A 26,519-nucleotide genomic window follows, 5' to 3' on the forward strand; every position below is an offset into this window, starting at 1 on the left:
CCTACAATGGTCATCTAGTCCAACTGCCTGACCACTTCAAGACTGACCAATAGCTAAAGCCCTTCTTATCTGACACAACAATGGCCATTTTCAGCTCTAATTGAGCTTTGGCCTTTTGTGTCTTCTCCCTGCATACACGAACCACAGATCTGTATTCTTCCTGCAAAGCCTGACCTTGCTTCCAAAGATCATACAATTTCTTTTTCCTCTTGAGCTCCTAGAGAACCCTGTTCATCCAAGTTGGGCCTGCATAACCAACACAGTGGGATTGCCTGCTCCTGTACTTCTAAAAGTTGCTTCTTAAAAGCTGAGCAGCACTTGTGGACCCTAAAGGCAGATTCCCAGAGTACTCTGCTAAGATCCCTGAATAACTTAAGCTTGCTTTCCTGAAGTCCAGGGAAGCAACTCTGCTGAACTTTTTTCTCATTACACTGACAGTTTTAAACTCAAACACTTCATGAGCACTCTGGCCACCTACCATCACATATCCTACAGATCTTTCTCTAGTCACAAATAGCAAGTCTAGGAGGGCACCTTTCCTAGTTGGCTTACTGAGTATCTGTGACAAGAACTTAACAACTCCTTTCAAATTGCAAGAATTTCCAAGACCTGCTCATCACAGCAGTATGCTAATCCCAGTTTATGTCTGAGAAGTTAAAATCTCCCACAAGGACAAGGGGTATTGATCCAGTAATTTCTCCTAATTCCTATGGGAAACTCATCAGTGCTCACACCTTGGCTGGGCGACAGGTAGGAGACACACACCACAACATCTCTTTATTTTCCATCCTCTTACCCCTCACCCAGGGGCTCTCAACCACATCAGCACTGTCAAACCTCTTCCTTATGTACAGTGTGACACCTCCACTTCACCTGCCCTGCCTATCCCTCCTGAAGAGTGTGTAGCCCTCCATCTCAGCGCTCAATCATGGGATTCATTGCACCAAGTCTCACTGATACCTATTATATCAATTCTGGGAACTAATCAGCACTTCCAGTTTATCCTGCTTGCTTCTCATACTGTGTGCATTGATGTATAAGCATTTCAGAAATGCCTGTACAAGGAACAGAAAGTAGAAAAGATTGGCACATACAGGTCACAGAACAAAGTAATGAGAAAAGCATTTGCAGGAAATACTACAGCAACCATTGCTCCAAATGCAGTATTAGATCTCTCTGCATTTTGTGTCTTCCTTTTTTGTGCTTTCTCTAGCTGATGAATGCAGCTTTAGCAATTGTGGAGGTTTTATCATGAGTCCAGAAATACAGGATGAAGTGTGAAATATGATCCAGAAATACCTGGTGCTTAGCTTTATTTGAAAAAGTCTGGTTTACGTTTATGGGCTCATGATTGTAAAAAAAAACTCCAACCTGAAAGCAGAGATTGCTGAATCTCTGACATTAGAAGGCAACTTTTATTATTATTTCAGTCTTAAAAGAGAAGAGACTTCAAGTCACTCAGGCTTGCTTTTAGCATTTGGCTCAAAGTTTTTTAATACTTACGATTAGTGATTCTTGGCATTCTCTTTTCCTTGTCCATTTCTGAAATACTAACGTGCATGTGGATCCAATTTTATTTTATTTTTTTTTTGCCCCTGAAACCAGAAGAGCTTGAGATGTATTTTAAAGGTATAAACACTGATATTAATTTCTACAGACATAAGCAGAACTTAGGGGCTTTAAAATAAACAGAAAACAAAATTCAATATGGAGTCATGAATTCACAAGTAGGTGTTAAGTCCTCTACACCAAATACATTTCATAGTATCTATTATCAGTATGTAGAATTCTGTTATTTTTTTAATGTAAAAGCATTAACATGTTTTTAGTAACTTCGTGTGATTGACTCAGAACTGGGAGTAGTAACTGGATTACTCTGGAATTTTGCAAAGTAGTTTGCTCTCAAGCTGAAGAAAGGAAAACAGGCAACTGCCTTACAAGACAGTTCAAAACTGAGTAGGATGAAAAATATGACAGTTAGAATCTGGAAATTCTCTGATGTCCAAACAGAAGAAAGCATTGAACTAGTCACGGTTCACAGCAGAACACAAAGTGAAAGACTTAAGAGAATCCAGACGACTGAACCCAGACAAACTGTAACATCTTAAGTAATCCACCAGCACTCATTTTTCACATGGCTGAAGACCCACCATTCAGGGTACTAAAGGACAGACTGCTGCTCCTTCTGGAAGGGACTGTTGAGAACTAAAACTGCAAGTAACAGCTGAAAGCATAGGAAGAGCTATAGAATTGACAGTTGTGACATTAAAAGTACTTGTGTAGTTGTATGTCTGAGCCAAATACTATTGTATCTTAAAAGGTTAAGTTAGGAGAGTGTGTTCTAGCTGTAGCTCTCAGGCCATCAGATCACCTGAAACAAGTCAGAGTGAAAAAGGGAGTGCGCACAGCATTTAGTGTGCTGTCAGTGCCCAATAACGGATACACTGCTTACTGAGCTGTGGTTTTTGTTGTCATTGTCTGGCAGCAAGATCATTTGTTTTAATGACCTTCTGCTACCATGCGAAAGCCATAGTTCTTTTGATTGGACATGCGGTAAAATTAAAGGCTAATTGGTATTCTGCTGATGATATACAGTAGGTGGCTCGTTGTGCTGCTGACAAGATCTGATGGATGCTGCTTCAAGAACATACAGTTTTAAAGAAAATTAGTTTGATATGGAAAAAATTGCAGTGCCACATTTTTGAGTTATCTACTAGTGTTCTATTTCATGAGAAATATTATGGCATCCAAATTTAATACATACCAGGCAGAAGAAACCAGAATGGCAATAATCCTAAATATTATTGTGGCATCTGTTATATACTGCATGGGTTTTTTTTTGTATCACAGTTTTGAAACGAGTGCACCTGAAAACAACAGTAATTTAACAAGACTGAAGACATCAGAGCACCAGTTTATCAAAACAAGCAAGTGTTGAGGCCAACAACAGGTCTCCCACTCACATCTCCTTTTGCCTACTAGAAATGCTACAAGAAGTCCTGAACATTAGAGCTGGGCTGCTAGACATGTAAAAATCCTGCATATGCTAAGTAGTTGCAGACATGCAGCTTATCTAGAGTGTTAAATGTGCTAGAGGTGGTTTTAGAGTTTATCTAGTTATGTACAGTTAGTGCAAAGCATTTTGGACACTATTCTGCAGAACATAAACAAGCTGTTGTGTTGAGTAGGTCTTGGGACATGCCACATGGGCTGCTATTTCTTTCCAGACAGCACCAGAGAGGAATACTGCAATAATTTTAATGCATAGACTATACAGTAAACATCTGCATCTGTGATCTAGCCCTTGTGTCAGAACACGTTTACTTCAAATACTACCTTAACTGCAATCATAAAAGCTTTAGTGATCAGAATGTAAGCTTACATCATTCATTAAAGACAACCTTTCAAAATGACCTAGGAACTCTAGAATCAGACTGTAAATAACTAGCTTTAGATTCTGAGATGCTGAGTATCCATTAGCTTCAGTGATTTCAAAGGCCTCTGGGTTTGAAAACTTTGATTTTAAACTTGAAATTAGAAGGACAACTTCCTAAATGCATGCCTTCCAATTATCTTCTGTATACAGCAGACAGCGTACAATACAGCAAAAAATACCGTGCTCATACACATTTTTTGAATCCAGCCCTTAACTGTCCTAGCTTTGCAAAGTATCATGAACACTGAAAGTTTATCCCAACAGTACATTAAGAAGTTATGACTTCCATTATTACAGTCATTTTCAAAATACACAAACTAAAGTGGCATTATTTTTCTATTACGACAAAGCAAAGCAGGGTGCAAAAAAAGGAGCAGACTGTGTCAAAGGGAGAGGTGACACACCATAAATCCAGTGCTGGGTTCAGCCCAAATAAAAGAGCCTCAAGAGAGTTCATCGCAGTGCAACATCCCTTTTACAGGATGCTGCACCTAGAAGTGGAGGGAGTATGTCCCTACCACAAACATCATTCCTCACTCACCATGAATTTTCTCATTGCAAGTGTATGAGAGTGTTGGCTGAGGTAAAGAAGTAAAGACAATGAGTGTCAAAAAGCCCAATGCTACCCCAATAAGATTTGCAGCCCACCTTTGCTAACCAAGACAGAACATTTGAGATTCAGGCTTCTAGTTATGCAACCAAATGAGGAAAAAAGGAACAGACAAATGAGGAGGCCACCACTTCTGTGTTCTTCCAAATATATTTTTTTTCTAATTAAGCAAAAATGTGTTGATGAAAAAAATTGCTACCCCTGTGTTTCAGACACACGTAAAATATTCTATGATGCAGACTCTCTTTGCCAATTTTTATAGGTAAATAAAAGCTCTAAGCTCCAGATGATAAACTGTACCCAGACACCTTAACTGTTATATTCTTATGGCACCAAGGAGCAGAATCTCCATCCTGGGATACTTTGCAATTATGTTGTAGATTCCCCTGTGAAGATATGTAATAACTTCTGCTACTTAAAAGCATGCCATGCATGAATAAATGCCCATATTCTCTTCTTCCAGCATCTTCCAGCCAATGGCATTTACAGTAACATATAAACTTGTTGTATATTGTTGTACTGTGTATACTGTATATTCTGTTGTCCTGGGTTTAGCAGTAGCAGTCATTTTTTCTCCTCCTTAGTAGCTGGTGCAGTGCTGTTTTTGACTTTCAGCCTGGGAACAGCACTGATAACACCGATGTTTTTAGTTACTGCTCTGTCCTAGGTTCAGCAGTAGCAGTCATATTTTCTCCTTCTTAGTAGCTGGTGCAGCGCTGTGGTTTTGACTTTCGGCCTGGGAATGGTGTTGATAGCACCGATGTTTTTAGTTACTGCTCAAGTATTTGGTCTAGCCAAGGACTTTGTGAGCCTCATGCTCTGCCAGGCAGGAGGGGAAGCCAGGAGGAAGCAGAGACAGGACACCTGACCCAAACTGACCAAACAGGTATTCCATACCACAGCACGTCATGCCCTGGATGTAACTGAGAGTTACCCGGAAGGGCTAGTTGACTGCGGGGTTGGACTAGGTATTGGTCGGTGCTTGGTCGGGGTGGGGTGGCGAGTTATCAGTCGGCGGGTGGTGAGGTGTTGTATTCTCTTCCCTTGTTATTTCCTTTATCATTATTATTACTGGTGGTAGCAGCAGTGGTTCGTGTTATACCTAAGTTACTGGTCTGTTCTTATCTCAACCCATGGGATTTACATTCTTTTGATTCTCCTTCCCATCCCTCCAGGAGCAGGGGGAGGGCAAAAAGGGGGAAGTGAGAGAGCGACTGCGTGACTTATGGCTGACTTTGTTTAAACCACAACATGCTCAAATGTTTAGACTGACCAAGGACTTCGTGAGTCTCATGCTCTGCCAGGAGGAGGGGAAGCCGTGAGGAAGCAGAGACAGGACACCTGACCCAAACTGACCAAAGAGGTATTCCATACCACAGCACGTCATGCCCGGGATGTAACTGGGAGGTACCCGGAAGAGAACTCTGCTTGGTCGGGCTCATTTTGGCAGGTGGTATCGTATTCTCTTCCCTCATTATTTCCCTTATCATTACTGTTATTGGTGGTAGCAGCAGTGGTTTGTGTTATACCTTAGTTACTAAACTGTTCTTATCTCAACCCATGGGAGTTACATTCTTTTGATTCTCCTTCCCATGCCTTCGGGAGCTTGGGAGGGGGGGGGGAAGGAAGGGGGATAGACTGCGTGGTTGGCTTGCCGACAGAGCTTAAACCACAGCAACTGTGTATATATAACCTTGCTATATAACAAAGCACACTATTCTACAGTTCTGAATAAGCCTCCCTGGACTGTTTATCTCATTTTTTTTTCCTCTACTCATTTTCTCCATATTCTTTTCTAGTATTCTTTTCTGCTGCTTATATTCTTTTCCTTCCTGAAAACTCAGCCTTTCTGTGTCTAGATCTAATACCACAATATCCAACAACAACAATTACTAGAGGTCATTGAATTTCATTGTCCAGTAGAGGCCAAGTTGCCACTGCTCTGCATCCAGCCAGTAGCAAGGCTGAGCATGTTTTCTCAGGAAGTGGAGATGCACGCAATACACATGCACTATACACACACAGATACACAGACAGAAAACACAGCCCTCATATCACTAACAACACCAGCAGCCACATCATGTTTCCCTGTCTGATTAGGATGAAAGCCTGTTAGCAAGGGACACATGCATGGATACAATGCAGATCCCTCCAGCAGATGGTCTTAGACACTCCATCTGTCCAGTAACTGGCTGATGGATCCTCTGGTGTCTCCAGTTGCTGGCATCTGGACTTCAAAGGCCCTGATGCCTGTAGCCCCTCACGGGTTGCTGCCACTCAGGACCCTGGTACACATGCACACATGTACATTGACACATATGACTCTCTCTGGTAACTGGCCTTAAACAATCTAGTACCTGGCCCCTGAATCCCCTGGTCTGACAGTCACTTCATGTGCAAAGGCTGTATCACAGCTGGTCCCCTGATCCCATGGGTCCTTCTGACAGCTGGCTTGGACCTCCTGGTCCCTCCCACAGCCAGTACTCGGTGTGCTCTGCTCTCTCCAGCATGCAGCCCAGGCTTACGTATGATCCAGTATTTGGTTCCCAAGCCTCTTATCCTTACTAGCCTGCTAGTCCAGCTTAATGGTCATTAGCAATTATTGACACCGATGTCCACAGCCACACAATATGCATGCATACAATATGCAAGTTGCTGCCACTCCACAGGGACACCTATGACGATGAGCCCTTTGTCCAGCTGGTGGCACTGAGACCTCCATGCATTTCAGCCTCTTCAGCTGCTGGTATTACAGAGCCATGGGCCCCTGTGACCCCTGGTACCTTCTCTGCATAGCGGCACTCAAAGAGACTAAAACTGCATGAACAGCCAGCTCCTTACTGGTCCCAAACTGGTAAGCTTTAAAACACTTGCCCTGATAGACACTCAGCAAAGCAATTAAGGAATCCCTGGGCAACACTAGTCGTGACTGTGAAGGGTAGGATTCATCACTGCCTTCACACTCCAGCAAGTCCGAACACTTTGATCACACAAGAGGCCAAATTCCAAAGTCATCTGGGATGTGTAAGCAGAACTGTAGCCACTGTAGCAGCAATCTTAACTGATGTGATAGTAGAAAGTAAAACTTTGGAAGCAGTAGAAGAAAGAGGAAACACAAAGAGCCTGTGCCTAGGACATACAACAATTACAGGGTCATGACCAGTTAACAGAAGTGTTACAGCAGAGCCAGATTTGAAAAATACAGTATGCCTACTCAGAAGAAAGCAACATGTTCCTAGCAAGTTCTGAGACCTCCTCTGAGGCGATCTCAGTCCTTTCCGATTGCCTCTTCATCCAGTTGTCCATGGAGCAGTTTTATTTTGCCAGATCATTAATGCCAGGTTCAGCCAAACAGCGCTCACTGCAATACCCTAGTACATGTAATCTAACACTGGCATCGCCTGCCATTTACCTGCACCCCCTTTACAACCTCTCGGTCCACTTCCAGTCCTTGCCTGCCCACACACATATACACTTTCCAAGACTGAGTCCTCTCTCAAGACACTGACAAGACTCTGCTACCACACCCAGTGCCTTCACCTAAACCACTGCAAGCCCAGAATGACTTGTGGTTTCAACGAGCATTGATTGCTCCAACTCTCACCCACAGTTAACTTTAACTCTCTTGGGAGTATTTCACACATCCCAGCAAACCTTTGTATTCTGATAAAGGCTAAACCCGGGTTCCAGTACTTTGGGAAGTAATTACTCCCTCAGGATTCAACCTCCCTCCCACAGACCCCTGACTCTCACCCACCTGGCCTTTTACTGGTTCCTCCTGGGCCCTCCCAAGCTCTCCCTTCTCTTCCCTTTCACATTCTTTTCCTTCCCTTTCCTTCACCTCTTTCCTCTTTTCCCCCTCCCTTCCCTTTCCTTCCCCTTTCCCTCCTTAGGGGACGGGGGACAACTCCAGCCACCGTCGAAGCAGCCCGGCAACCACCACGCGCTCCGCCGTACCCACGTGACACCCACCGCGCTTCCCCATTGGCAGCCGGAGAGGCGCGTGACTGCCGCCGCACCCGGAAAAGGAAAAGAAGGGGGCGGTGGCATGGTGCGGCTGGGTCGCGCGCGTGGCGGGTCACCGGCGGGGAAGGGGGCTGACGGATAGCGGCTGCTGAGGTAACCTCCCTCTTCTTGTCCTCACGGGGCGGCGGGGGGGCAGCCCGGTGCGTCTTCTGGCCGGGCAGGGGGCGGCAGCCGCGTAGTGCCGGGCCGCCCCGCGCCGGTGGAATTGCCGCCGGGTAAGCGGGGCCATGCCCAGCGCCGCATCGTTCTGGGGCTGCGCTCGTCCCGCCCCACCGTGCACTGGAAGTCGTGGGTAGCGGCCCGGGAAGCGTCGGGGCCGGGCCGGGGTCTCCCCTCCCGCGGTGAGGCGGGCCGGGCGCGGTCACGGCGTCAGGGGAGCGGGGGTGGGGGGAACGGTTCTGGTGCTTTCCCCCCTGTCGGTAAGATTTGTGGCGGGGACCGAGGGTATTGGCGCGGCCTGCGGGTCCCGGTGGCAGTGCTGGGATTTTAAGCGTAGTTAAAGGCTTGATGGAAACCGAGAAGTTGTCTGCATTACGTTGTTTTTCGTGCCTCTTTAGGAAAGGGTGGAGGCAGCTTTCAGACGTGGTCCGTACGCGGCCTGAATACCGTTTAATCCATTGTCTTGCTAGGAGTAAGCCAGGTTGGGCAGGGCTTTGAGCAGCCTGGTCTAGTGGAAGGTGTCTCTGCCTGTGGCAGGGGGGTTGGAACAAGATGCTCTTTAAGGTCCCTTCCGACCCAAACTATTCTGTGATTATGGAATAAAACACACAAGTGTTGATGCTTGCGTTTGCTCTGCAGCTATGGTCTGCCTGCCTGCTGAATGGAGCTGTAGAATCGACACCAATGTTAAAACACGCAGACAACATAAACACTTTTTTTTTCTGGAGTGCTGAAAACTCACCCCGCCAAAAACTCTGGGAAATTCAGAGATGAAAGGTTGGGGATTTTGATTCTTAGGCGTGAACATACAATTTGTACAATCTATTCGTTACGAAGAGAGAAATTATAAGGCTTGTTTTTACCACAAGAAAAGCCTAACCTAGAACTCAGTTGGCACACCCTTGAGGGTGTTCTCTCCTTGTTTAGCTTGTGTTAAGAGGACTGGCTCAGGCCAAGCTAAACAAAGATAAGTTCACACCTAGGGGGTGTTTACGGCCAGTGACTTCTCTGTGGTATGCAGCTTCATTTCCTGTTGCCTGAGGCCACAGCACCTGGGAAAAGGTGATGAATGTGTAAGATATTTAAATAGTTGTTTGCTTACTGCATTGATACTTTGAGTAGGGTTTGTTTTGGTCAGTTGTAGGTTTCTTTTGTTTAAGCAAATTATGAACATCTGTTACAGAGGAAGATGTGATCGGTTTTATGGAAACTGTTAAAGTTTTTTTTTTTTAATTTTATTTTTGTTTCTTTTTTGGTAGGAAGAAACTGTAATGGAGAGTACAGTGTCAGTCACTTTCCTTCTATCGTTTTCCCTACTAATGTGTGAAATTTATCATCATGGAGTGGAGATGGTTACTGTTGTGCATACAATGGAGAGAACTTTTCCAGAAAAGGCAGCTGGTGTTAATATTGATTTGGCAGGATTAATACAGAAGTTTCACCTTCAAGAACTCTTTCATCGTTATGGAGAAAACAACTCGCTGTCAATTGATGGATTTAAAAAACTGCTCCAGAACATAGGTATAGATAAAATGAAAAGAATTAAAATAGAACATGAGCATGACCATGATCATGACCATCACCATCATAATCATGTGCCGTTGAGTAAAATCTCAGAGAAGACTGTTTGTCCAAACCACGAATCGGATGCTAACAAAGACCACAGGAACAGTCACTCAAAGGAGCCTCATAAAATACAAAATTCAGAACATCAGCAAAACTTTGTACGCAGCAAGAACGTGGTTAATGAAAGAACGGCACCCTTCGTCCCTGCTACCACGGGTGGCCACTCTGAGTTACAGAATGTGCAACCTGGAGGAGTGAAGCCTGCTGCTCGTCTAGGTCTGTCCAGTCCTAATACGGTTAATGTCACAGGCGGCAGCAACGCAAGCTTACCTGTGAACAGCAAAGCAAATGAATCTCATGCTTCTCCAAAGGAATCAGAAAAAGGGAGTTACCTGTATTCTAAACTGAAAAACCAAAACACACAAGAGGTGAGGCTGATTGTCTTGTGTTCTTGAGAATCCAGATCCACTGGGAATGTTATTATGGCTTATTATGGTGCTTACTGTTTAAATGGGTGAGTGTTTTGTGGTGTAACAGTACTTGTAGCCAAAAGCATACAGATTCCCTTGAAACTTAACGTTTTGAAGGAATGTTGTGCTATGCTCCTGAACTCAGAGGAAAATATATAAGCAATCTAGTTTTTAATTTTTCTGAAAAATATGTACATACATTAAATATAAACATACACTTTTATATATTTATATATTCTTTTTTGATACTACTAAATGTGAAAACACTTTGAATTTAAAACTTGCTGTTCTGCCTTAAAGCCAGAATCTGTTGTCTTTTCCTAATGATGTGGTGAAAGTGAAAAAATATCTAGCTAAAATACTGTCATTCTTATCAAAGCTACTTCACAAGTGCTAGATAATCCTATGGTAGGTAGTGTTAGAGCTGCAGGGAAGTAATAGGCACCTTCTTCCTTCAATTCCACCCTCCCCATCTTCTTTAAGATAGTATGTAGACACCAACTGTGAAACAGATGGCTGCAAAATGTTAACTATTACTTTAAAATGTTAAAAATCGGTATTGCTGATAAGGTCTATAGTGCTTTAAGCAGTTTTTTTACACTATCAGATCCTCCTCCATTAAATGCTTTCAAAAGCAAGTGTCTCTCTGGGGTCTTAATGTATGCAGCCATGACAGGTAATTCACTGGGTGTTGTGTAGTTGTTGTAGGCACTGTATTCACAAGGTTACTGCATTCTTCACAGTCAGAGCAGCAGTACTCCTGTTATTTAAATGCAGCAGGACTGTAGGTTGTACTTCTCTGGAGGAAGCACATGCAGATCACGTTCTGTACAAAACTTCCTGTGGTTGTCACTTCTATAAAAAGGGATTTAACCTTCTTAGTACTTCTTTATATGGTCTCTGAAATTCGATTGAAAGTGCTAGACGTTTTTTGCTTGCACAGGAAAGTATCTGACCCCTTTGTTTTGAGGAAGACTGATAATTATGCCCCATATACCAGGACTCCCAAACTAGCTTTCTGAGTGGGGTGGAGGTATGGTTCTTCCTAAATTGCTTTGTTACCAGTGTTTACTTTCTATTGATACAGCTGTTTTCATCTGATGCATTTCAATTAAAATAGGGTGTACAGGCTCTTCAGATATATCGGGGTATTTTGGTTCTGATTAATCTTTAATACACGTCTTTCCACAGTGCTCCAGTGCATCAAAATTGATGCAGTCCCATGGAATAGGCACTCAAGTATTGTTGACTGCTACAGAATTTAGTTACCTCTGTCCAGCTCTTATTAATCAGATTGATGGCAAATACTGCATAGTCCATGCAACTAGTGAAAAAGCTGAAACTCCTCCAAAAAGTTACTCTCTGCAAATAGGTAGGTTGTGGGTTTGGTTTGGTTTTGTTTTATTTTATTTTTTTTTATTTTTGAAATGGAATAAAAGCTTGCTGAAAATTTATTAATGTTGGTTATAAATTTGAGAAACATGTTTCAGAGTTGAAAAAAGTTTGTCATTTTCTTTTAGCACTTGACCATGCGTAGAGAGAGATCTTTGTGATACACAATTTGTTAACATCTGATTAATTGAATGGTCAGGAGTATTTGATAGCAGGAATGTCAAACAAGCAATCTCATACAGCTGTGATTTATTCTTACTACTTTTTTCTTTTAAACCAGCTTGGATTGGTGGCTTTATATCCATCTCCATCATCAGTTTTCTTTCCTTGCTGGGTGTTATATTGGTACCACTGATGAATCGAGTGTTTTTCAAATTTCTCCTAAGTTTTCTTGTGGCATTGGCTGTGGGGACTTTGAGTGGAGATGCTTTCTTACACCTCCTTCCTCATGTGAGTATTAATTACTGTTTTGTTCATTATCTCTAAGCAGAGAATTTGACACCTGTCTGTACTCCTTAGTGATAATTTTAATCCTTGTTAATTAATGCCTATTTGGTGAGTCACTTACCGGTCTTGTAAAGTAGATTATTTGATGGAAAGGTCTCCCATTTGAAACTGTATTATTCATTTCGCAGTCCTTATAGTGTAAGAACTTCACACATTATTCCTGTGTTTGCTGTTCTTAGTCATATATGGTGCTAAATCACTCTTGTTCCTTGCATGCAAGGATTTTGCATGTGTTTAGTCACTTACTGTAATGCCTATTTTATTTTTCCAGTTTAATGAACTTCATAGATACCAGATATTGCTCACTGTACATTTTAATGCGCAATAGATAATCCGTTGTTTTCTGTTATCACCCACTTATCTTGATTGCTTATTCACTGCAATTTTTTGGTTAGAATAAAACATGGCTGAAATCCAAAGAAAACGTTTCTTGGTGGATTTTGAAGTTATGTGTGGACAATGAAATTGGAGTATGATTGCTAAATTTCCACTTTTCTTTGGAGCTCTTACCTGATTGCTGGAGCTTTTTGTCTGAGATGGATAAAAAGGACTGCAGGTAGTTTGAGACCTGCCTGTAATTCATTAGATTCTTTTTCCATTTTGCTGTGTGAGGCTGTGTAAATGTAAACATGAGTGGGGGAGGTGCCCCCAAATTTTTTTTATTGTGAACTTATCAGTAGCCAGTAAGGAGGGGAAGAATGTCAGAGTTCCTTTAAAGAAGGAAACTACTGGCAAGTTCTTCATACAGAAACTGTATGCTGTCTTAGATGGGAAAGTAATTGGTGTGGTTGCTGTAACTGAGTACTTAAGATGCAGTTTTCTTGATGATGTCACGAGTTTCTGTGGGGGTAGTTGTACATCTTGTATTGAGCAGAATGCCTGTAGCTTCCGTGAAAGGGTGAATACCAGGCCTACTCTCAATCTCTGCAGTGTTTTTTCTGTATCAGCAGACTTATTTGTAATCACTTGAGTTTCTGTCCAGAGTATTTGCCCAATGAAAATTGGCAAGTCTGGACTTGACTTGGGAAAAAGAATGTGAAGAATATCTTGTATTTCTTATGTTATCAGTTCTTTTGAGTATAATGACTTACCCATTTGGTTCTCCCCTTAGTCTCATGGCAACCATCACCATCACCATGAAAAAACTCTGCTTGAACAAAACAAAAGCTCTATGTTCAAACATCTTGCTTCTCAAAGTATAGAGGAGAGTGCCAACCTGGATTCTACATGGAAGGGACTTACAGCACTTGGAGGATTATATTTCATGTTTCTAGTGGAGCATTTGATCACTTTAATAAAACAGTTTAAAGACAAGAAGAAAAAGGTACAGAAACTCTTACTTGAAGCTATAGTGCATTGCATGATTTCTGAATACGCTTACAAAAAATCATTTATGAATACCATAGATCTCTGATTTAATAGTAATTGCTGACTTGATTAGTGTTGTAATTTCATTTATACTGGTGACACACATACTTTATGCAATAACTTTTTGTGTGGTCCTGTTATGGAAGAGCTCTTGAGCTATTTCCTTAACCAGACATATAGTACAGGCTTGACACCAGAGTGAATTGTTTGAGCAAATATCCATTTGCATCCTCTGTTTTAGTAGTGATTTTGGAAGTTATGGTTCATTATTGAGTTCTGACATCTCAAGGCAATTGCACAACTACTTGAATTGTTTTTATTATTTTAATTCTCATACGGGATGAAGTAAGATAGACTCATACAGTTATTGTACTGTTGTTGAGGGAGGCACTTGCACAAAAGGGGTGTAAGGGTTGGCAGTAAGTGCATGCATAAATTGGCATCCAACTACACTGTAGAAAGTGACTTCGTTAGATAGTGTTCCTTCTGGAAATACAGCCTGTCCAGCCTCTTGTTTTTTTCCCTTCTTCACCCCCCCAAAACAAACAAACAAACAAAAAAAAAAAAAAACAAACAAACCCAACAGAAACTGACCAAACAAACTCCCAAAACCAAAGAACAACGTAGCCTTTAGATTACTATGCTGGTTTCTGTTTTTGTTTTTTTTTTTTTTTATGTGGAAGGTAAATTATAAGAATTTTGGCAGGTTGTAAGTGCTGGTAACTTACCTATTACTGGTAACTGATGTCTTTAATGTGTAGCCAGGAATAAACAATTATGTAAAAGCTGACTCAGTATAAAATGATACAGTAAAAGTTGGTGATATATTAAATTTTGCTTGAAGAAAGTTAGTAAAGTCCTAACTACTTGGTTTAAAAATAGCTATTTTCTGTGCTACCACAATGACTGATAATGTCTGGATTTATTATTAAATCAGTCACTAAGGTAACAGTCTCAGGACAGATACCATGTAAACTCTTGGACTTTGGTCATGGGAAGTTGTGTTGGTGTGGTTTGTACTGAACCTAACCTAACTGCGAGTGAGAGGATTGTTTTCCTGTCTAGTTAAATGTAGTTGCCGGGAGAGGTCATGGCAAGCTCCAAGCAAAGCAAATACTTTCAGGGTCCTCTCAGCCACTGGCAATAGACTTCCTGTTAGACTAAGTATGCCCTTCTAGATATGGAGTCACTGATCACAAATTGTTGTGATATAGACATCAGTGAGCAATGATTAGAGATTTTAGTTGGTTTTCCTCCAGTGCATTAGAAGAAACCATACTGATGTTACACTGGAAATGAGTAAGTGGAATGATTCTTACTCAGTATTTGATGTGTTCTGCTTTTCAGATGAACCTGTCTGCTTTATTCCTTTTTCAAAAATGTGTGGGTTTCGTGGTTTTTTTGCCCCTCCTATGGAGCCTGAGGAACCTTTTTCATCTTACTGTACTTAGCTGAGTTTCTGATGTTCCTCTTCTGTACTCTTTATATGGCTTCCATGTTGTCCTCTTTCTGTGCAGGCTGCATAAATGTTGTGAATGTCATGTTACTCATGTATATCCTGAAAAATAAGTAAAATATTCATAACTACGGTATTTTCTTTTGGAATAAGAAAAAAAATGAAGATGATGGAGAAAATAAGAAGTTTTCAGCGAATGAAGAAAAGTTAGACGCAGATGATCGTAAGTCTCGGTGATATTGAACAGTTGTTGTTTTGTGGCAATGCTGTTTAAAAAAAAAAAATGCCTGATCCATGGCATCTCATAGAGTTGTTTCTTACCATGGTTTGGGTCACTACCTACTTGAGTTCTTTTTAATACAAGACCTGTTTGTGCGTTCCTATGTAAAGGACTAGTTCTGTTTGCTGCTTCCCTTTAGAAAGGATTGACAGGTTGGAAGCAGTGAATTCAGAGTTTTGAAACCTTAAGCCTTTTAGTTTTGGATTTAATAGCAGAAGATAAAGTTATTTCTGAAGCAGTTCTGGCTATGCCTGTTGCAAATACGGCTGTACCTGCTGGTACAGACTTAGATGTTATATATGTGTTCCATTATTTAGACTTCTGTATATCTTAAGTCTGGGTTTTGTTAGTTTGAGTATTTATGACTTGGAATAGTCTAAAATCTTAGAGGTTACTTGAAGTATTTGGGACTGCAAATGATCATTTTCCCCAAAATCATAGTGTGAGCCAAAGCACATCTCACTAGATACTTGTTAGCTCTTGTGGCTTAAAGGTGTGTTCAGTTTTTCAGAATAATTTTATAACTAAAGAAAGAGTTGTCAGTAGTGCAAGGTGTGGGGGGGAAGTGTTTGTTCATTTAATCGCAAGGAAAGAATTTAGCAACTTTTAGGAGTTAGTTAAAATAACTATCCTTAGTGTGTCACTAATGTTTATGTGAGGATGTTTCCTGGTCTGTGGTGATGGCTTTATTTTTGGGTGTTTATTTTTAGGTGTTCAAATGTAAGCTCCTGTATTACGTCAATTACAGGAGTTTCCAAAATGATCTATAATGTAATCCTTTTCGGCATTCTTACTCTTCAGCACTAAGATGAACAAATGGCATATGCTTTCCAGACAGCAGTTTGTCATTCTGACACAGTTAAATTAACAGCCTTCATGCTGTGAAACTGAGATGTAGAGCTGTATGCTGTTGTGCTTAAATTGCACAGAGTTTGAAAGTAAAAGCTTTTTCTACCTTTTTAGGAGGCATTTGTGCCCTCCTAAATGTAGGGACTGCTTCAGTAGTAGGGATAAAAACTAAGTTTTTTATTATTTTGAACTATTGGGAATTATCTCAGAAATTTAATGGAAAAAAAAAACCTGTGGAAACCCTTGGGGGCAGGGGGGGTGTGAGGAGGGAGAAGCTTCTGGTGTAAGAAGCTGGTGTATCACAGAATGCTTTGGATGGGAAGGGACATAAAAGCTCATCTATTTCCAACTAGCGGAAGGGACACTAGACCACGCTGCATGAAGCCCCATCTGAGTTGGCCTTGAATATTTCCATGTCTCAGCTTCTAGACTTACTAGTTTTTTCTTTACTACATTGCTTTGTCAACTTGCTGTATCTTTGCTTCCTAGGTGATTTAAAAAATGTGTAATATTTTACTCTGGGTTTTTGTAACAGGGCCTGAGGGCTACCTGGGGACAGACTCTCAAGATCCATCAACATTCATTTCTCAGCAGCCAGCCGTGCAAGAAGAAGAAGAAGTGATGATAGCTCATTCTCATCAAGAAGAGGCTGAAAATGAATATGTGTCCAGGGGCTGTAGAAACAAATGTCATTCTCATTTACATGATACTCTGGGACAGACAGATCATCTTAGTCATCATCACCATGACTACCATCACATTCTACATCACCATCATCATCAGAACCATCATCCCCACAGTCACAGTCAGCGCTACTCACGTGAAGAACTGAAGGATGCGGGAATAGCAACTCTGGCATGGATGGTGATTATGGGAGACGGACTACATAATTTTAGTGATGGCCTAGCAATTGGTAAGTGTGGGCTTGGATACTGTAGCTTTTTTGTATGTAAAGACATTAAAGTCTTCTTGCTGTTACTTATCTCTTTCTTAGGAATGTCACTAATTATGGGTGGATCTTTAATGCCTGAGCTAATACTTCATAGCAGCTGTGAATGAGTAAGAAAAATCTCCAGTTTAACAACCTGTGTATCAGTGGCAGATGAAACAAGTTATGTGCTTACAGCTATGTTTCTTTAGGAAGACTATGCTGTATTTCCTGCTTTTAGCAGTTAAAGCTAATGTTTTTTCAAAACTAAAGCTAGGCTTATAAAAAGTATTTAGGACTTAGAGCTGATTTTATTTCAGTGTCTGTAAGTGCTCAGCAATTTTAAATTTTTTTTTTTTTGTAAGACAAGCTTGTCATCTTAGTTACATATAAGGTAACTGTGTTTTTTCCACTTCAGTCAGGCCACTCGTATCATTGGCTTCCTTTATTTCTTTCTCTTCCATCTTCACTTGTTACATAGCAAAGTCAGGTTCCATACTTTGCATGTGTGGCTTTGCCTGTGACAGGCACTGCTTACAGAATCACAGAATGGTTTGGGTTGGAAAGGACCTTAAGATCATCTGGTTCCAACCCCTCTGCCATAGGCAGGGACACCTCCCATTTAGACCATGTTGTTCAAGGCCCTCTCCAGCCTGGCCTTGAACACTGCCAGGGGTGGGGCATATGATTTACCACTTCTTTGGGCAGCCTGTTCCAGTTCCTCCCCACCCTGACAGTAAAGAACTTCTTCTTTATATCTAACCTAAACTTCCCCTGCTTAAGTTTTGACCCATCTCCCCTTGTCCCATTGCCGCAGTCCCTCATGAAAAAATCTCTCTCTGGCATCTTTGTTAGGCCCCTTCAGATACTGGAAGGCTGCTATTAAGTCTCTGCACAGCCCCAATTTTCTAAGCCTGTCTTTATATGGGAGGTGCTCAAGCCTCCTTATCCTCTACTTGCTCCAGCAGCTCCATGATCTTCTCTGTTGAGGGCACCAGAACTGTACACAATACTCCAAGTTGGGTCTTGCAACTTCTTTGACCTGCTGGTCATGCTCCTTTTGATGCAGCCCAGGGTGTGGTTGGCTTTCTGGGCTGTGAGTGCATTGCATTTAAGTTTCCCCAGGCCACTTGTGAGTAGGGAGGTGGGACCCTGGTTTCAACCTGCTTTAGTCTGAAGATCTGTCCAGGAGATTAGGCTACATATGTGTGATTTTTGTGCTGTGATAGGGACGTGTACATTCATTTTTACTGTAAAATGAATTTGGTCCAAGGCATAGTGTTCTCCAAAGTGCTTTTATGCTTTGCATAGGAGTCCAGTCACGTCCATATTTTCAGATATTGCTATCTACTGAAGAGCAGCATTGCAGTTCTTGTGCTTGTACTAACCTTCAGAGAAGGTCTGTGCTGCTTTTTGTATTCTATGAATGTGAGAGTAGGCCATTAATTAGGGCAGAAATTAGCTATTACCTGTCAGAAATTGAATCATGGAGGAGATACCAATAAAGTCATTATATGTTGCCTTTATGCAGATTTTTTGATTAAGAGGGTCTGTATCAATTAGAGTGTAGCATAAGTAGATTGCTTCAGGTGCTCAGTGTGCTGTTCTGTCTCAAAACAGGCTCAGTCTCTTGGAAAAGTATTTTAAAAAAAATGGTATTTTAAAAATCTGTACTCAAAATCTTGCTCTTAAAGTTGAGGTGTTTGGTATTTTGATTTTTTTCTTTTAATTTAAACTAGTATAAACTAATAAAAATTATTTTTTAACATAAATGACTGTAAACTAAATTATTTTACTTCTAAACAGACTTTTTTATTATTGTCCCTATATTTCCCCTTGCATGTTGTAATTCAGTCTTTTTTGACAATGCTTCAATGAAAATATTTCTTTATCACAAAAATAACATTGAATATTATGTTTTGGGCTTCTGTGTGAGAAGTTGGGTTTGAAAATTCCCTTGTTTTTTCTAAGAGAGCTAGACTACAGGTATTTTACATTGAAAATGCTAAAGTAAGTTACAGAAAATGAAGTCAAACCAGTCATCTTCAGTTCTTATGCTAGTCCTTCATAACCTTGACTTTAGTGTATAAGACCAATCTTTACCAGTATTGGATTCATTTCTACCTTGTATCCGAGGTCAGTTCATCAGTATCAGTTTTTCCTGTAACTTTTATTGTAGGAACAAGTTCATTCTTGTTTGAGGAGAAACCCCGGTAACAATTATTTTCTCTCACAGCAGTATTTGAAGTTGTTCAGACTCACTCAATTCAAAGTAAAGTGTAAAAAGTGACTTTCTGATTTAATCTTATTTCTGATGAAAGTTGCAGCATGAAATGTAAATTTATTGGCTAATCAGTAGTGAAAATGTGGTGGGAGGAGGAGAATTTGCATACAAATGACACACAGTCAGTTACCTCCTAGCATTAGGTAGATATGGGAAGGAGCTATGACTTTATAGTTACAAAGGGAAAAGTATGAGGAGGGGTAACAAAGGCTTATTGAACAAGTGTGAACTACGGCTTTTAGACGTCCTGCTGTGTAGCTTGTTCAGGCTAATGGAAGTGGGTTTCTTTCAGTTCTGGATATGTTCACAACATCAAAATGATCTGAAAATGCCAATGCTACTTGTATAGTATTTTACCTGTATTTAAATTAAGATGTGAATGCTCCTGTGAAGATAGCTTTATCCAGAGTAATCCTTCAGTTCACTAATTTCATGTGATTTGTTATCCATAACTTCCCTCATTTGTATTTTTTTTCCTCAAATATCTTGTGCTAATAATGTAGGAATGAGATTTAAAAGTGCTTATTTCTCTATTAAAGCATGGAATGGCTGCATCTGACTAATTTGTCAGAAACTATCTTTTGTGATTCAGACTTTGCTGTCTAGCTTCAATAAATAACTAAACAGCAGAACACTACCCTTATGTATATATATTTCTTCAGTTTTTGGTTTTTTTGAGAGAACTGTTGTCTTAAAAGTGTATTTTAAGATACTATTAAATCAGTTTCTCCAGAGGGGATAATACCAGATATATATTTCAAGTTGTCAGTGTTTCAAGACATCTTTTTAGCAGTGAAAAAATTGCTATTTCTGTTGTTTAGATTACCTGCTACAGATTGGGACAGATGGTTCTCCCTGTTGCCAGGCTTTACTCTTTTTGAAATGTTACTGTTCCAGGTGGTCATGTTTCCTTTTTGAGTGCTGCTTTGGTCCTGCTTTCATCTTTAGTCTGAGACTCTGGGCTCTGTAGAATCCCTTCTAAACACTGTCTCAGTACCCTGTTCATTATCCCTCATCCAGAGATGCCTGTAGCTCCTTCACTGCTGCTGTTATTACTGCATGGAGGAGCACCAGTCATTTCTTCCAGATGAAACCTGGATAGCAATGTAAACCCCCAGGATTTACATCTGGATAGACTGCTGGACTACTTGTGGGTGGTGACCTTAGCAAATTGAGGGGATTGTCTGCTCTGGTCTTGCTGCCATTGTAGCTCTTCCTCTGTGAGCAGTACTAGTGGGTCTCATGTGTGCCAACTATGTATGAGATGGCCTTGAGCCTCTTTGCGTACTGGTAGCACCGTTTGCTGGCATGCTTCTGGTAGTGGATGAAGAGGAAGCTGGACACAGTTTCGCTGCACCCATTGGAGAGGCCCTCCATGCAGCTGGTGACCTCTTGTCCTGTATGAGATATGTCTCAGCTCTTCACCCCTACTGTGTGCTGCTGCTTCCTCCTGAGAAAAATAGTAAGCAACAGGAGTGGAGAAAACAAGAAAAACTACTTGGACTAGTTTAAGGGTTTCTTGTATGGGCTTTTTTCCTCCATTTAAAGTATGATAGTTCACTTATGTGCAAGCTGCCTAGAATTCACAATCTTCCACTCCTGATTTCATGTGACTGTGTAGCCATTCTTGCGGTTGGCTTCCCTCTTTCTGGTGCCTGACTCTTAGAGGCAGTTGAGCTGCTGCCTTCTCTTCGTTTCCTTAAAAAAGTCTTTTCTGACAGCATTTCCATTTATTGCCTTTTTTTTTTTTTTTTTGAAAGGGTTGTGATATTAAGGGGTGTTGGGCTTAGGTCAGAAATAAGATAATGAAATTTGCTTTACTTCAAGTGGATGATTCTGAAGGAGGATTTTGAAACTTATGAATCCTAAACAACAACTGTTCAGCTAAGTTTAAATGCTTCCATAAGCATAAATAAAAATTGAATGAAATTAATGTCCTAATCTAATACAAGCAAATGGCACTTGATGTCTGAATATGCAGTAATGTTCTTATTGTTTTCTCCCCCTCTTGTCTCTTTATAGGAGCAGCCTTTACTGAAGGGTTATCTAGTGGTTTAAGCACTTCTGTGGCTGTGTTTTGCCATGAATTACCTCATGAGCTAGGTAAGAAACCAGTATTTCCATATGCTGTAGGTATAGGTACTCACAGGTGTACTTTGGAGAATTTTAAGTGACTTTATTCTGTAGCACAGTAAAATCTGATCAGGAAACTTTGTGTCAGGTTGTCTACTCAAAGGTACTTTTAAGAAATAAAGCAGTCTTTTAGTTATTTGAATTAATCTTACTTTAAAAAAAATCTAAGTTCAGTTACTTTGTCTGAATTTTGTGTCCTCCAGTGATTACTGATTTTATAAATGGGGAAAAAAAAAAATAAGGCAGACAGCAGTGTAAAAATAGCTTAGTAATCTTGTAAGAGGAGAACTCATGAATACACCAGGAGTTACCTGTGGATGAAAACTTTGTTTTGTACCTGTTTTAGGAGATTTTGCTGTACTTCTAAAAGCTGGTATGACTGTCAAGCAAGCTGTGCTTTATAATGCTCTGTCAGCTATGCTGGCCTACCTTGGGATGGCAACCGGGATCCTCATCGGTCATTATGCAGACAATGTTTCCATGTGGATATTTGCACTTACAGCTGGCTTGTTCATGTATGTGGCTCTTGTGGATATGGTAAGTGTCTAGACTTACTTTAATTGTATATAATACAGTTCAAGAATTAATGCTAATTACATTTGGAGCTCAAAATCTTCCATCTCTTTTTCCCTCAATTAACTTTTTATGTACTTGGAGATGCTGATTAGTACACAGCATAAGTGCTCAGTTACATGTTCAGGTGGAAGATAGCTTTTGTTTAGTTTACTTGTAGGTAGAGAGATTTTCTTTCTTAGTTGTTAAACAGAAGCAGTTAACAGCAGGAGTATAAAAAATTGCTTCTGACAGTGGCTAGTATAGCAGGTAGTAAGAAAGCAAGTGGCACACTATGAACCACTAAATTTGCTTCAACTTTTGCACTAAACTATTACTGCTTATTGGCAGAAAGACAAATTGTATTAAAAACTATACCTCAGAAGTATGCTTGTACAGAAGTACAAAGTACTTGGTGGATATTCGTCAAAGCTTAACTTTTGTCTTAAGAATAGAATTCTTTATGTGGCTTGATTAAATCAGTTGGTAAACAGTCATATCCTGAGTAAGTGGCTGGCTTAGGACATCAGCATGATTACCATGAAAACAGTAATTGGAACATTACAGATTCTGTCTCTAAATATGAAAGTAGCCTCTGATAATATTGTTCATGTTGAGTGACACTTAATTCAAGGAGTAATAGTAATGTAATCAACAGGAAAGACTAGAGGAGTGAGGCTCTGCTACCTCATGCCTCACAGCTGAAGAACTGGGTTTGAAGTAACTGTTTACTTTGAAAGCATTTAACACTTTCTTGTTTGTTTAGGTACCTGAAATGCTCCACAATGATGCCAGTGATCATGGATGTAGCCGCTGGGGATACTTCCTGTTACAGAATGCTGGGATTCTGTTGGGTTTTGGGATAATGCTGCTTATCTCTGTATTTGAACATAAGATTGTTTTCAGTATAAACTTGTAATCCTGTTTGCCAGGAAGAGAGCTTGGTGTTAAATTATATGTGGTAGGCTTTTTTTCTATTAAATTCCCTAGTGGAGAGGTACGGTTGATATAGACTAGATATTTTTATTGGTGTGCTGTTGTTATCCCTTCTCCCCTGATAGAAACAAACACTGTAAGGTTGGTTTTTTGTTTGTTTGGGGTTTTTTTATTACTTTTTTAATTTAGGATTTAGCGTTGTGTATGGTACTGTGGAAAGCTGTACTTAGTAAAATATGATGAAGGTGCCAAAGCTATTAAAGGAGTATTGGCTGCAGGGTTAAGATTTGTGTTGTGATTTGGCTTTTAGTAAATTTATTTACTCCATGTAATTATATTTAACTTTTTTACTTCAGGGTTTTGTTGGTTTAAAGTAGTAAAATGACAGTTTTTATTTTGGCACAATCAAAATCAGTGGACATAAAACGCAGCAGCGTAAAACAAGAAAGATGTAACGTGTAGTGCGTGTTTATATTGGTAGAAACATACCTCTTCTGCATCCACCTAGTTTACACGGTGTGGCAGATGAGTCAACTTCATCCTTTTTGTGGTGGTTCTTCTCTCAGTAGCTTGTGGAATCTTTGTGTCTTATTCTAGCTGGTTTCTGCTCCAAAAAAAAAATGTTTACTTTTTCCATCCCTTCTGATCAGCTATTAGACAGTAAAAGCATAGCTCTGGCTCCAATATATGTGGATTCTATCAAAAAGACTTAAAGTAGTGCCATATCCCACTTAATGCTGCCTGAAATGGCAAAGTTATATTAAAGTCTGATATCAAGGGGAGGAGTGCTACAGGCTAAGACAAACAGTCATTTACTACAACAGGTTCCTTAACTAAAGCATTGATTGAATTTGGGAAGTAGCTTGTGCAGAGTAGGAGAGCTGATGATTTCAGTGTGATTGCACACAAACCTGTGCTTGCAAAACAGTTATGGTCTTTGCAATGACTAAAGCTGAGAAATCCAAAATAGGAAAATTGCTTTCGGAGCATATATAAGGAAGCTGCATGTTAATTGTAAGTGTATACATAAGTATGTAGTTTGAACTTAATGCTTTAATTACCTTGAAAGTAAGTGAAGGAAGGAGAAGGATTAAAAAGGCAATGGCAAAATAAATAAATTCTGCATTTGCAGAGAGTATTGCCATGGTACAATAGACCTCTGCTATGTTTCTGTAGCATCTCCTTGATCACCCATCCGGTACTCTTTTTACTCTTATAACAATTGTATTCTAATGTTTCTGAGCATAAATTAGTAGTAGATGTGAGTATGCTAAAAATCGAGATAGATCTATATATCTACTCATTGTTTCTCTGTCTTCTATGCTCTTAAACTGTTTGTTTGAACTCTGAAGAGAAAGTAACTTGTATTTCATTTTTTTTTTTTTTAGTCTACATTCTTATGATATTTATGCCCTTACCTCTGCTATGTTAACTTCTTGACTGTTGTAGCCAAACTCTGCCTAAAACATCCCTGTTGATATTCATCTTTCCTTTGCTGCCTCTGGTGCTTGAATACCATACTCTTTGGTTTATCAAAAGCGGTTTTGTTTCTGATATGTACACATCGCTGCTTTCTTCAGAAAAACAAGTAAGTACAGACCAGCCACACTAACCACCATGCCGACACACATACATACACAAAGCATGTCAAAAATGGAATTTTTCATACTTTGACTACTGCATTTTTCTATACTGATCCCTCATCCTGGCAGTCCCACCTCATTCCAGATTTCTTAAAATGTGGCTTCTTTTCTTCTTGGAGGTTTCTCCCTGATGTCTCTTCATTGCAGATGAATGCGTTGCCCTTTGGAGTGGTTTGATTTGTGCCTGACCTGTCTAAATGAGTCTCACCTTTGCTGGTGTCATGGTGCTGGTCTCCCTTGGAGCTCATGTGCCTCAGTTCGTGCTCCGGTGCTGCTCCTCATGAGCAAGATATGTTCCTGGGCAAAAAAATAATGCAAGACTTTTCACCCCTCTTTCTTCCCAAACCTCTCATCACAGCTCTGTTCTGCTGAGATACAGTGTCTGAGGTGCAACCTCACTGCATCCTAATTGGTTTTGTAGGGTTTGGGCACTGTGTTTACCAATGGTCTGGTAAACCACCATAAATTCAAAGTGCATTAGCCTATGGGTCATTTGCCTTCTGTTCTACACCTTCAGCTCTTTCTAGATGTCAGGTATGCTCTGTCTCCTTGGTCATGAATATTTCTTAGTACGTCAGACTTCTGTTTGTGTGCTGGATATGACGCAGAAAGAAGGCATGTAGCCTAGGGTTGCACAAGAGATTTTTAGATGATTAAATAATGGAGATAAGTCTACTAACTTCAGTTAGTGTTTCACTGGGTTCCTGGCCAGCTTTTGATGTAGTCAGCTGACACTGAAATATCTGCATATCCAAACACATTGCTACTGTAACAACATGACAAATAAATTGCCTTTAGAGCATGTCAGCAGAAATGGCTCAATAGCCTGGACACAAGCATATCCCATCCATTCAGTGATCTTCAGTCTTTGATGGAGAGAGTTCTGGGATGGACAGTTGTCCAGACTAAAACCTCCTGTAGGTTTGTGCCAGCGAGATGACAGAAGTTTAGTTGTTTTGTGGTTTAGTTTTGTTTTTGTTTTTCTTCCTTTGTCAGCCTTATAAAGTAGAATCTGCATCTGTTGCAGTGTACTTGCATTGAAAATGCTCCTGGTTCGGCAAACTGGTGGGGCAAAGCCTCTAGGCAGCTCTTTACTTTTATGCATCTGTTTTTTCTGCAACAGTGTGTCATGTGCCTCGCTATCTGTTTTGTGTATCTGTTAATAATGGTACAGACCTTAATTTTATATGCTGTTATAGCTGCCTTATCTACTCCCTGTGCTAGATGCTGGGAAATAGAATAGGCAGATAGGGCTGGAATCAAAATTGGGTGGCTTTGGGGTATTCTTTTTTGTTTGGATTTTTTTGGTCTTTTTTGTTTGGTTTTGGTATTGTGTTGTTTTGTTGGTTTTTTTTTGTTTTGTTTTGTTTTATTTGGTTTTTTTTTTTTTTTAATTACATGCTTTCCTGGTGGTTTTGGCATGTGCTTGTACAGAAACTAGGTAACTATGTGCAGTGAGAGCCAAACCAGAGATGCCCAAGTTCTCACCTGCCTGGGCTGTGGGGTTGAGGTTTCTTTGGCCCTTTGTGGACAAGGTGCTGGGAGTGATGCTGATTTTGTTGTGGGAACGCAGCTCAGTTTTGTTTGTATAAACTATGGTCAAGCTTAACATGGAATCCACAGAGGCTCTCCTCCTGCCTGAACTGAGTGACGAGAAACATTACAGTTTTCTGTGGAAAAACTGGGTGTTTGCTGAAAGCAAGGAAACAAAAAGCTGTTTTCATGAAACATGTTTTTATTTAAAATACCTTTTTGGTGCATATATGAGCACTGTAGTTATGACTGTATTGCTGTGTACTAGAGAAAATAAACCACTGAACCAAAGGCTGGATTTTGAGTTTTCCTTGCTGCTATACTTCATAAGACCATAGACTCAGGTAGGTTGGGAAAGACCTTTTAAGGTCATGAAGTCCAACCATTAGCC

The 26,519-nt window shown here is 40.4% G+C and overlaps 1 protein-coding gene across 1 annotated transcript; it reads left to right on the forward strand.

Moving 5' to 3' along the window:
* Positions 1-8,263: 8,263 nt before the first annotated feature.
* On the forward strand, positions 8,264-25,881 carry SLC39A6 (solute carrier family 39 member 6). The gene is made up of 10 exons (XM_061351460.1): positions 8,264-8,287; positions 9,491-10,225; positions 11,459-11,639; positions 11,940-12,109; positions 13,278-13,490; positions 15,144-15,213; positions 16,655-17,032; positions 21,354-21,434; positions 21,811-22,001; positions 22,783-25,881. The coding sequence occupies exons 2-10, from the start codon at positions 9,503-9,505 to the stop codon at positions 22,933-22,935; spliced, it is 2,160 nt and encodes a 719-aa protein (XP_061207444.1). The 5' UTR covers positions 8,264-8,287; positions 9,491-9,502; the 3' UTR covers positions 22,936-25,881.
* Positions 25,882-26,519: the final 638 nt, after the last annotated feature.

The sequence above is a fragment of the Neopsephotus bourkii genome, unplaced genomic scaffold (assembly GCF_033783945.1).
Source record: "Neopsephotus bourkii isolate Nb327-2 ecotype Australia unplaced genomic scaffold, CSIRO-AGI_Nbou_v1 NB_591, whole genome shotgun sequence".
NCBI classification, from domain to species: Eukaryota; Metazoa; Chordata; class Aves; order Psittaciformes; family Psittacidae; genus Neopsephotus; species Neopsephotus bourkii.